The 12,015-nt window shown below is 47.8% G+C and overlaps 1 protein-coding gene across 4 annotated transcripts in view; it reads right to left on the bottom strand.

Annotated features, from left to right (window-relative positions):
• The window catches only part of TENM2 (teneurin transmembrane protein 2), an 888,605-nt gene that overhangs the window by 30,201 nt on the left and 846,389 nt on the right, over nt 1-12,015 (bottom strand). For all 4 annotated transcript variants that reach the window (XM_012655757.1, XM_012655758.1, XM_012655759.1 and 1 more), the window contains 4 exons: nt 11,051-11,283; nt 9,314-9,468; nt 7,257-8,131; nt 1,009-1,184 (listed from right to left, as the gene is read on the bottom strand). In XM_012655757.1, coding sequence (XP_012511211.1) covers nt 1,009-1,184; nt 7,257-8,131; nt 9,314-9,468; nt 11,051-11,283 — 1,439 coding nt within the window. The remainder of the gene's footprint in view (nt 1-1,008; nt 1,185-7,256; nt 8,132-9,313; nt 9,469-11,050; nt 11,284-12,015) is intronic.

The raw sequence follows: 12,015 nt of genomic DNA, 5'->3' as shown, positions 1-12,015 counted from the left end.
GTGCTGGCAATGTGCGTTTCTTCCTGAATAGAATCTACACAAGTCAATCAGACTTCTGACCTTTTCCTGTATCGCAAAGTTACAGGAAGGAAATGTGCGTCAGAGACTCTTTTTACAGATATATTGCTTCCTGATTGTCTGGGCGAACGAGCCGGGCTGGGCTGGCCTCCAAGATGTCAGCTTTTGGGATAGTGAGCAAATGTGTACCTGTCGCTCTTGCGACTCCAGCCATCACGCGGGACAGAATCTACATCATTAATCATTTGGCAGAGCAGAAATAAAGTCATTGAAACAGGCTCTGTCGTGGGATAATAGTCCAGAAATGTCACCATTTATCTACTGAGAGGACACTTTTATCCTCTGACAACGGGCTGGCCCACCAACATTATATCTTAATTAAAAGGAAAATTAATCTGCACAATTCATTTTCTTGCCAGCCCCTGTGCATGCCCTGGGCTGCACAGCATGTCTAATGGCAACCATAACAGTGGGGTGGTCAGAAACCTCTGGGATCTCAGGTTTGGCAAGAGATTGCTCAAGACCTCTGATCCCAGGGCAACCAATTCTACAAACAAATGCTTAAAAGAGAGACTCAGAATGGAACGGCAAAGTACAAACTCTAATCGTGGGAACAAGAGAATCCATAACCTTTGAGAAGATAACCACGTGTGTTGGTTTGGTGGGGAGCAGTGGTGATCAGAAGTAGGAGGTAGGGAGAGAGTATGTGGGGATGAAGATGGACATTTCCAGATGACCATGTAGGCATTTCCAAATACCTTGACATTTGGTCAGGTGGAGCTGACCTGCTGTATCTGATATATCATTTTCTACAAGGTGGACCTCTTATAGATTCAGTTTGCTGCGGACATTTGAATAAATCAGAAAGCCCAGGTATACTCTAGGTCTCTGGGTGTCCTCCCAGGCTAGGCAGCTCACACGCCTGGGCTTGGCTGGGTTCTGGGTTTGGGGTGAGTTTAGAGGTAGGAAGGTCAGGAGTGAGGGGCTCACCTTGTACCACCGTGTAGGAGGCCTCCACTGAAGACAGGTTGGTGATGACAGTGACGTCATCATCACGGTTGGAGTTCTCAATGTCAATAGTGATAGATTTCTCCATTTCCCGGTGCAGACTGGTCACCACTCCCGTGGGGCGTGTCACATTGGTCAAGCGGCCCTCATGGTCATAGCTGGAGGAAAAGAAACATTGGTAGGGGGCATAGTCACTGGGGCTGAAGGCTTTCCCAACATTCAGAACCACACAAGGGACAGACACATAGGCCAGAGAAAGAAAGATGGGAAGGTGGGGTGGCCGGGTGGTGCATTACACATAGGCCCCTTGTCACGATCAAAACCCCAACTTGCCCTGAGAAGCAGTGGTGATGTTTTCCACTACTCACTGACACAGCGGACTTTAGCTCAGTAAAAACATTTCACCCGGTCCCAGGCTGTGTGTGTTTAATGATGCTTTCTCCAGTCAGAGAGAACAGCTAAGCATCTGTTGGTGAACATCTTTTGCTTTTTTTTTTTTCTTCTTCTGGAGACAGAGTTGCCCTGGCTAGAGTGCAGTGGCAACATCATAGCTCACTGCAACCTCAAACTCCTGGGCTCAAGCCATCCTGCTGCCTCAGCCTCCCGAGCAGCTGGGACTACAGGCATGCGCCACCATGCCCGGCTAATTTTTTCTATTTTCTGTTCTTAGCGGTCTCACTTTTGCTCAGGCTGGTTTTGAACTCTTGACCTCAAGCAACCCTCTCACCTCGGCCTCCCAGAGTGCTAGAATTACAGGCATGAGCCACCATGCCTGGTCCGTCTTTTGCTTTTTATGTGTTCCACAAAGCCACCAAATTAATCTTCCCAAAATATCAGTTTCACCATATCACTTCTTTTGCTGAACAAACCACACTCTTTTCCCATTGGTTGCTCAATCAAATAAAAATATGGCATTTGGAACTATCCATGTCCTGAGCCCTCCACAGGGGTATAGATCCCATTTGTCATAGATCTCTGGACAGTCAGCCCGGGCCAAACGCCACCTCCATACCTTGGCTCGTGCAAAGAAGGCCTGGCTGCACACAACCTATTTTTTGACCCTATATCTCCAAACCAACCACGGCTCAGCTCCCCAGGCAGCCTTCTTAGACAGTTTTCCCAAAGACTCACTTGATGTCAGTTGTCCTCAATCGCCAAGTCTAGGTACACCAGTGATCACGCCCTGCTGCCTACAGATGGTCTGAAATTGGGCCCCCTTCTTCCTGTCTATGGGTCATCTTTACCCTTTTCTCAAGGTGTGGAGTTTTTCTCCTTCACCTCCTTTAGCAAGAAGCTTCGTTCCAGTTGGGAGAGCCTTTCCCCACCCTGAAAGACCCGCCGTGCTCTGACAGCCGGGGCCCTCCTGCACCTGAGGAGAGGAAAGCGGGCTCTTTCCAAGGGCAGAATGCGGAGCTCTTTGAACCCTTCCAGGTGAGTCCTGTTACTGGAGGAGGAGCAAGGAAGGCATTTTGCCTGGAGGGTGGAAAAGAAGGGAAAACGGCTTGACCTGTGGGGTGACTCCCTCTGGACTAGGGCGAGCGACAAAGTTGGCAGGCTCTGAGTAACGGAAACTGGAGCTTGTACGGCACGCGGGGTCTGCAGAGCAGGATCTCGTGGGGAAGGCCCGTGAGCAGAGGAAACAACCACAGGGGCCTATGTGACTTTGTCACTTAGTGTGTAAGACCACAAAATCAAAGACGGAGGGTGCTCAGCAAATGTATTTGGAATAAAAGTGATCTGAGAAACGTTGCCTCTGGGGAGAATTGGAAATAGTCAAGCTCTGCAGATGATTGAAAGCTGAGAGCAGAACTGCATTAAGCTGGACAGCAGGCTCAGTAAAGGTGTTGGGGGAGACGGGCAGGGGGATCTCGAAGCCTGGTGAGCTCAGGGCCCAGCCCTTTGGTTCCACCCACATCGCAGGCCCAGGGCACCAGGCGGTGGGTGGAACGGATGATGCGTTCCCTGGAAAGCCCTCGTGCTGTAACTAGGAATGGGACTCACGCCTTCTAAGTCAAAGGGGCTCCTTGGTGCTTCCTTACCTGCTAAAGAAACCTCCTCTCAGACAGGGGTACAAAGACGCTATTTACAACAGTGACAAATTAGAGCAACCTAAACGGTCATATATTGAAGATTCATTAAATAACTGACGATCTATCTGTAAAGTAGAAACATACGAAGCCATCGAGATCGATGACATGGATTTCTATTTATTGGCATGGACGAATGTATGTATCGTTGAGTGGAAGAGCAGAGTACAAAATATGCTCCCTGAGAGTATAGTTTTTTTGAGGGAGGGTTAAAAAATATGAGTGTCTCAATGCAGGAAAAATTCTCTGAAAATATAGACATCAAAATGTTAATGGTAGTTATTTTTGTGTGGGATCTTGACTAATCTTTGTTTTCTTCTTTGTATGTTCCTATAATTTAGGAATCATTTGTAATCAATGTGCCTTACATTCATGTTTTACAAGCAGAAACGAAAGGGTTTTAAAAATAAGAAAATAAAGCACTTCTCAGCGTTTGGGTGTGGGGTGTGTGGCGTAGTACTCAGCAACACGCAGTTCCCTCCTTTTGCTGCCGAGCAGGGACTGCGTGAGGAGTTCATTCTCTGGGGCCCAGGCAGGCGAGGATTTTAACTGCAATCCACTGTAGTTTTGGGACACCTGCAATGTCCAGGCTGCTCTCTGTCCTTAGGCGACAAGTAATAGTGAAACTAGAGTTTCTACTTTTGGGGAACAGAGCATTGGGGTAGAGACAAGAATCTCATGGCCAACAGGGAGAAATTTTCTTTAGCTTTCAAGATTCAGCTGCCTACGGCTCTGCTTACTTCCCCCAAGGGGTATCTTCAGATTTAGATCTCTTTGCAAATAACTCTGCATGCAGGAGCAAGAAGCTATGAGATCCAGTGATGCTATGGATCCAGTGATGGGATCCAATGCTAACCCAGTGAAACCGGCCTGGCCTCGGTCAGTGTGGTGCTGGAGGCTGCCTTTGACTCCAGTCAATGAATATTCATGAAGCACCTGTTACGTGCCAAGCACTGTTCAAGGCACTGGGGATATGGCTGGGAACAAAAGGGACAAAAATCTTTGCACTCATGCTAGAGGAAGAGGGCAAGACTAAACCAAGATTGAACATACAGAGCATGTCAGATGCTGAGTGATAAGTGCTAAGGACTAGAATAAAGAAGGGAGAGAGAGGAGAAAGAGAGAGAGTGTGGAAGGGTGGCTGTCATTTTAAGTACAGTCCTGTGCCTTTCAGAGATGTAGGCTGCTCTTCCCCAGTCTGGGAATTAAGCAGGCACAGGAATTCCAAAGGCCATTCCCATGTCCATTCCAGTCCTGCCCAGCTCTCCAAAAGCCACTTCTCGACACAAAGAGGAGGAAAGAGAAGGGTAAAGTGCTTTGCTAATTTCTAAAAATGTGTTATCTCAGTGGATTAGCACCACGCCCCTGTGCAGTTTGCATTATTTCCCCCGTGTGGCCAATGTGGACACTGAGGCTCAGAGAGGTTAAACCACTTGTCCAAGGTTGGCCAGTAAGTATGTGGCAGAGCTGCTGTCCACATCCCTGTTGTCCCAACACCAAGATCCAGAAGCTTCCTGGTATACCACGCTGTCTTTTAGGGAAGGCTGTGAAAATCTGTGTTCCTTTAGGGATATAACTAAACCAGGATACTTCTTCTATTGGGACCCAGTGGCCTACATCTGGGGAAATATTAATACCAAGGCTGGGGCTTCCTGGAACTTTCTGGAACTGGCTGATTATAAAATGGGGCCAGGGTGATTCATTAATGTTCTTTCCCCCCACCTCTCTCTCCTGCTCCCAGAGTCATTGATGGGCTGGCCTTATTGAGCTACATCTTCCCAAAAATTTAGGGACAGGTCCCAGGTGAAATCTGAAGGTAGAATTCCAAATTCTATTCCCAGTCCTGCTTTGGGACACGGGTGTGTCATGCAAAGAACACTAGATTTGGACATCTGGATTCCAGTCCTGTCTCACTACTGACTCCCTGCGTGGCCTTGGAGGAATCGCTTCACTTCTCTGAGCCTCAAATTCTCTATCCATAAAGTTGGGGCAATCAGTCCTATACGTAGAGGGTCATTTTGACATCTGAGCAGGTAAACAACTTCTCTACCTATAAAGTTTTTTTTTTTTTTTTTTTTTTGAGACAGGGTCTTGCTCTGTTACCCAGCCTGGAGTGCAGTGGCATCATCATAGCTCACTGCGACCTCAACTCCTGGGCTCAAGTGATCCTCCCACCTCAGCCTCCCAAAGTGCTGGGATTATAGGTGTGCACCACCACACCTGGCCTTTACCCACAAAGTTCTATGCAGGGAGAAGATATTGCTACTCTTCTCACCTATGGGGCGATTTGCATGCTGCCTCATGAGTCAGGGTGGAGAGCAAGGAACCCTACCAAGGAAGCTGTCAGTGAAGGACAGACTGTTTTCTAGTAGCCTCACGGCCTCTGTGTGGTTTTCTTCCTTACTCTCCCCATTAACTCTTTTCTCTGAAGTTTTGGCTAAGGCTATGCAGTATTGGTCTTGACCTCATGTCATCATCCTGATAGCAAGTGGCGTGTGAGTCTGATTTTTAAACTGCCAATTTGCTGACCATATGTAAAAAGTGCCGTGAAGCAAAAAGAGCTCACCACCTTTTTATGAGGGAAAGGAAAACCTTACACATGTGAACCTCTGCATGGAGCATTTTTGATCATTGGATTTACCCACATTACGGGGGGAAAAAGAGCAGCTCTTCAAATTAGGAGAGAGAGAAAAAATTATTCAACTTTAATGTAACTTTTGAACAAACATTTAAAAAATGTATGACTCATACCTGTAGTTTCATTAATCTAGGGACCCCTCCTGGAAAATATTTTCCCTTTAGACTGTGGATGCACTTAAACCTGGGAGTCTTTACTATAGTCCCTAAGTGAGGCCTAATTCAGGCCTGTCTCCCTGAGACTGATGTTTCTTCCTCTCATTCAGGAGAGCCAATGAATTATTTCTGAAATGCTTTGAGTCTTTAGGTGAAACTGCTGGAAGGGAAAGGAAAATCCCAGAGGTTTTGGGTTAATGCGTAGCTTTAACCTAACTTGGTGTGAAAGCCAGAGATGGCACTCTGGCGGTACCCGCAAGGGCAGAGTCACTGGCTGGTAAAGTCTGATCGAGGCCCACGTCCCTAAAGGACGTTAGGATGCTTCAGAAGTCGGAGAAAGCTTTGCCCAAAGAAGCAAGCTGGAACCAAGGAAAGCGATTCTGCAATGCAGTGAATCTCCAGCAGGTGGCAACAGCTTCCTTTTAGTAATATGCTCTCCCCAGCCCATCGGAACACAAACAGGAAGTGAACATTCCTGGATTTCAGAGTGCTCAACAATGAGGTCTTCTTTCTCTTGTGCCCTTTTCTCTTTGTGAAAACTCCTAACTTACTAAATTCTCAGGTAGCAGCAACATACAGACAGAAAGCAAAGACTCCAAGTATAGAGGGGTCAACGCACTCTTTCGCCACCAAGAAGGGCCAGATACTATGAATGCTATTCCCGTCTCAGCCAGCCGTTGGGGGAAGCATGCCTCAGCAACTTCCTCCAGCCAGCATCCCACTAGTTAATACCTGCAGCAGCAGGCAGTTTGACCAAGAGCTGCCTGCTGGAGCTGGGGAACACAGCTTTTTGGAAGAACAAGCGGCAGCACTATTAAGTATGAGATAATTGTTAGGGGAAATACGACCAGCTCTCGCATCTTTTAATATACCTAGCACTTTATCTGTATTGATCTGCTTCTGCTAAAGAGGAAATTCAGAGTTTATCTACCTGTCTGTGCAATCAAGTGTGTTGCTGGACCTATTGGCAAATTACAAGAGCCCCATTGGGACCTTGCCTTTTAGGTTCTAATTTCCACACCCATGGCAAACACGAGTAATCAGCAAAGTTAATCAACACTTTATCTCCCAGGTGCTGTGCGTGTCCAGTATCCTGAAATTTGAATGGCAAGTGCAGGCAATGGGAATTCCCAACTCTAGTGGGGAGGATGTTCAATACCGGAGACCCAGTAGAGCAAATCATTTAAGAGTCAGGGAGAGGGAACATGAATATCTTGAGGCCATAGGAAATCATTAAAGTTGGGAAGACTATGTCACTAAGCAATTAAAAAAGTTACGTGAACGGGCCAATCCTGATGCCAGCTCGGGCAAGGTAGGTGCTCTTCAGAGATACTTTACAAACACACTTACTCATAGAAAGTTGTCCATCCCGTTTCGTCACTCTTGGTGGCAAGGAGCCCAGTGTTCCCATCATAGGTCATGAGGCCAATCTCCAGGTTCTGTGTGGACACGACTTTGAGGCCTCCATTGGTGCCAACGGTGAGGGTGATGATCTGGTTGTCGGGCATGAGCAGGTGACGGGGCATGCCACTGCTGTCCCGGCGGATCTTCAGGGAATTTCCATTATTGTCAATCAGTTCAGTGACGTCATTGTCAGCGCTATATGTGAAATTGTACAAGTACTCCCCTGTCACCAGGCTCACAGTGTACTGGTGGATGCCATCGGCGTTGAAGACATACAACTCCTGCTCTCCAGGGGATGCAGCCTCATACTGGTTGAAGGCATTAAGAACGGGCTTGTTCTTGCTGACCGCTCTGATCCGAATATTTCCAAGGTCTGCAATGTAGATGGTACCATCTGGAGCTACAGCTAAGGATGATGGGGAGTTCAGGATGGCGTCAGTCGCGTAGGCATCATCTCCAGAGTAGCAGTTGCAATTGACGTCGTTTTTGCAGTCGCAGTCTGAGGCTGCCCCAGCTAAAAGGCAGATCTCCCCGTTGGTTGTTACCTGGCGCAGACGGTTAATCTTCTTTTCATCTGTCTCAGTGATATAGAGGACCCCAGTGTGAGAGATGGCAATGGCGCTGGCTGACTCCAGAGCAGAGTGAATGGCTAGTTTGCTGAGTGAGTAGTCAATGCCAGGAACCTGGCAGTGCATGGGGCGTCCCGCAATGATGCTGACTTGGTGGTTCTCAGTGATTCGAAGGATGACGTTGTTCTCTAGAACGTACAGGGAGTTATCCATGGGGTTGACAGCAAGGTCTGTTGGCCATTCCAGGCGAACCTGTGGATGATGTGGTATCAGATTAAAGAACAGCCTTGAACATGTCCAACAGTCAACTGTAGGTTTTATGCAGCTAGGAAAAAAGACTTAGCTTTTTACTAACACTGTACTAGAGAAGCTCATCATTGCACTAGCTGCCCATCACCCATGCTGAGTATGCATGATGGAGAAGAAGAGACTATGTACAAAACATCCCCTACTATGTCATCTGCCACGACTAGAGTAGGCCACCAGCTCTACCTATGATGCTGCCTCTCAGCTCCAGATGATGGGACCAGCATCAGAGCTGTCACGTATGGTCGTTTAGGTAGTTCGCTGCACAAGGGACCAGTGCAATCCAACTCATGCTCTGCTTCCCAAGTCAAGGGCCCGAGGAGGCTACATTCCTTTAGAGGAGGCACCTGTATCTAATTCACAAAAAAGGAGCCATGTGGCTTGGAAAGTGGCCCTGTCCCAAGGGCAGCCACAGTGCAGGCTGGCCAGCAAACTACAACTTGAGTGTTTGCTTGAAAAAATGAATTGCACCAAACACATTTTTCCTCTATGGGATTTGAAATAAAAATCTCAGTGGCAAGTTGTCAGTTTGTTGTGGAATTTGAGCTGAAATTTATGAGCTTGACCAAGGGTTGAAAAGGCCGTTATAAGAAGGGCAAACATATAGTCTAGGTTGTTTGAGAACAAATGCTGTACATTTGAGTAAGCCTCTGTTCTCTGCTCCCTTAAGAGCCCTGACTAAACACGCACTTTCGGGAATATCGTAGTGGGCTCTGCTCTAGTTATTACTGCACAAAGTAAAGGTTTATATAGTGAGGATGCAATCATTGCAGATTAACAGGGAATTGTTCTGATTGACATGTAACACTGTACGGTACATTCTCCAACCTGCAGTAATGATGGAGACGAGCGGTAATTACATAGCAATTCTACCCTGTAATCTGCCACGGCTGGAGTGTGTCACCAGCTCCTCTTTTCTGAACAGAATTTCTCTCTCTCTCATTCCTATCTGACATTTTCCATTCCATCTTGCTGTCTAGTTCATCTCGGGCCTTCTCCAAACAAACGTGTGATCTGTATCTATATCTCCCCCTCCCACTATGGCTCCACCCCAAACACGAAGTCTATGAGAACGTCACGCCAAGAAGCAGGTGTTGCTTAGTGGTGAGAAATAAGAGAAAGTCCCACCTGGGCTACATCCATGCTGGAATCACAGCTCAGTGGCCGGACGGCAGTGAGGTCATTGGAGCCCAGCAGGGTAGAGATGATTCCATTCTGGTCGACCTTCCGGATCATGGTGGCGTCGACAAAGTACATGAGCCCATTCTTGTCTACTGCAATACCTGAGCAAGACAAGTGGTAGGAATGTATCTTTTGGAAAGTAGGGTTCATGGGTGGAGGTGGGGGTTGCCTTGCTGGGCACTTTCTGCTTAGCCCAGGGACTTTACTGGGATGGATTAGAACACTCAGAGCAGTGCTTCTCAGCCTTTTAAGGCAAGACCCATTCTCATGGGCACTGCACTGAGATTTGTATAGTTCCTGGGGTGCTGGCTGTATCACCACCCACGTCCCTCCAGCTGAAGAAAGCACCTTGGGCTGCAAATAAATGAACCAAGGCTGCAAATGAACAAATGAGGAAATAACCTTGCATCTGCTCTCTTTAGAAAGGAAGTTATTTCCAAAGTTCATTGCTCTAAAAATTATTAGTAGTAAATTACTTGAATACCCTTCACAACCGGTTGCAACAATAAGGTTGCAAAACAATGATTCTTGCAGTCACAAACTCTCAATTCAAAATGTATCCTCCAGGAAGCATTCCCAATTAAGCCTTGGCTCCAATTAGCACTTCAATCCCCTGGGGGGACCCACGGCCCTAGCATTCCCCTGTCGCAGCAGGGCTGGTAAGACACAGAGAGTGGCTTCTGTTTCTTCTGCATCTTCACTTCCCCAGTGTCCAAGTATAAGGCTTTGGCCTCCTTAATCCATGCCGCCCTCTGCTTTCATGGTAGCTGAAAATGCTAACAAGAATTGGACCCTCAAATGACTGCTTCTTAACCTTAAGTATTTTTAGTCCTTTTGAAATAGAGACCCATGGGTTCCAATAACGCCCCCGTCCTGGACTCTTGGAAATTATACCCATTCTTAATTACTACCATTTATTGGGCATTTACAATGTCAGGAGCTTATGCTTTAGACTTTATATACATTATTGTCTATCATGCAAGTCTGGAGTGGTCAGAGGGACCCGCTGGGCTTTGTTCTACCCCCAGCCCCTGCAGCTGGCACTGGCCCGTGGAGCTCACGGTTCCCCGACTCTCTGCGACTGGCAGCACGAGAAAGCCCCAGGAGCAATGCACTCCCCTTTCCATTTGTAGCATCATAAGTGGGTTTACTTCAAGTAAATAAATAAGTTTTCCTTTTTATTTTATTTTATTTTTTTTGAGACAGAGTCTCACTGTGTTGCCCGGGCTAGAGTGCCTTGGCATCAGCCTAGCTCACAGCAACCTCAAACTCCTGGGCTCAAGCGAGCCTCCTGCCTCAGCCTCCCGAGTAGCTGGGACTACAGGCATGCACCACCATGCCCGGCTAATTTTTTCTATATATTTTTAGTTGTCCAATTAATTTCTTTCTATTTTTGGTAGAGATGGGGTCTCGCCCTTGCTCAGGCTGGTTTCGAACTCCTGAGCTCAAACAATCCGCCCGCCTCGGCCTCCCAGAGAGCTAGGATTACTGGCGTGAGCCACCACACCCGGCAAGTTTTCCTTTTTAAACACCCGCCCACACCCCCAAACAATCCATCCGAGTTAGATCACTATAGGGAAAGCTGTGTTTTGGACTGCTGGGCTTAGTTCAGTCCCAGTAAGAGGGAAGCCAGGCTTGCGGCAGGCTCTGTCTGGGGCGGGGGCTCTTCCTCACGGCCTTTACCTCGAGGGCTCATCAAGGTGGCGTCTACAGCCTTCCCTCCGTCCCCACAGCGGGCTTCATCGAAGGGCAGACACTGCTCTCCTGTCCCTGCCACGACTTCCGAATTTCCAGCCAAGTCTTTGGCTCCGCTCAGGGACTTGACGCGGTAGATCCTGCGACTGTTGGTGTCGGACACGTAGAGCGAGCCCGACACAGGGTCCACCGCCAGGTAGTACTTGTGTGCCGGGTTGTTGCTTTAGTAGAGGAAGCACAGAGAGAGATGAGGGGCCGCTGTGCAGCTGGCCTCCTGGATCCAAGAGATGACCACAGCCCTAGCAAGTTGCTCATCTTCCCTACCGTCTTTCCACTTTAGTGAACTGGAAAGAATCTACCATCAGACTCAGCGTTCTAACACATCGTGACTCTTAGCTACTTCCAATTTACTTAAGCTCCTCATGCTATTATAGAACTCATTGTTTCCCATCAAGACAAACAACTGTTGCCTCATTTTAGCCAGTACCAAAGATCCCACTCCCATCCTGTCTTTGGGAGCAGGCTGGTTATTCAACACCAGTGACAGTGCACGTGTGTGCCAGCTTCCTTTATTTCCCCCATTGGCTTCGTGCATTCTCAGGTGGGACTGAGGAACACTTCCCTGTGACAACGTTTTCTTTTTAATCTCTGCCTCCTCAATGCCTCTAAGGTACCAGATCATTAATACTGGGGTGACCTCTAGTGTCCCTAACTTATTTTATTTTTTTTTGAGACAGTCTCACTTTGTTGCTCCGGCTAGAGTGCTGTGGCGTCAGCCTAGCTCACAGCAACCTCAAACTCCTGGGCTCAGGAGATCCTCCTGCCTCAGCCTCCTGAGTAGCTGGGACTACAGGCACATGCCACCATGCCCGGCTAAAGTTTCCCTAACTTTTAATGGGAAGCTCTTGAGAGCCATTCCCAGTCCTCAGCCTCAGATTTTCTTTACTGCTCCT

This window comes from Propithecus coquereli, unplaced genomic scaffold, assembly GCF_000956105.1.
Source record: "Propithecus coquereli isolate 6110/MARCELLA unplaced genomic scaffold, Pcoq_1.0 Scaffold483, whole genome shotgun sequence".
Taxonomy (NCBI): Eukaryota; Metazoa; Chordata; class Mammalia; order Primates; family Indriidae; genus Propithecus; species Propithecus coquereli.
The sequence above is the reverse complement of the archived record's forward strand: the minus strand, read 5'-3'. Positions and strand labels throughout refer to the sequence as shown.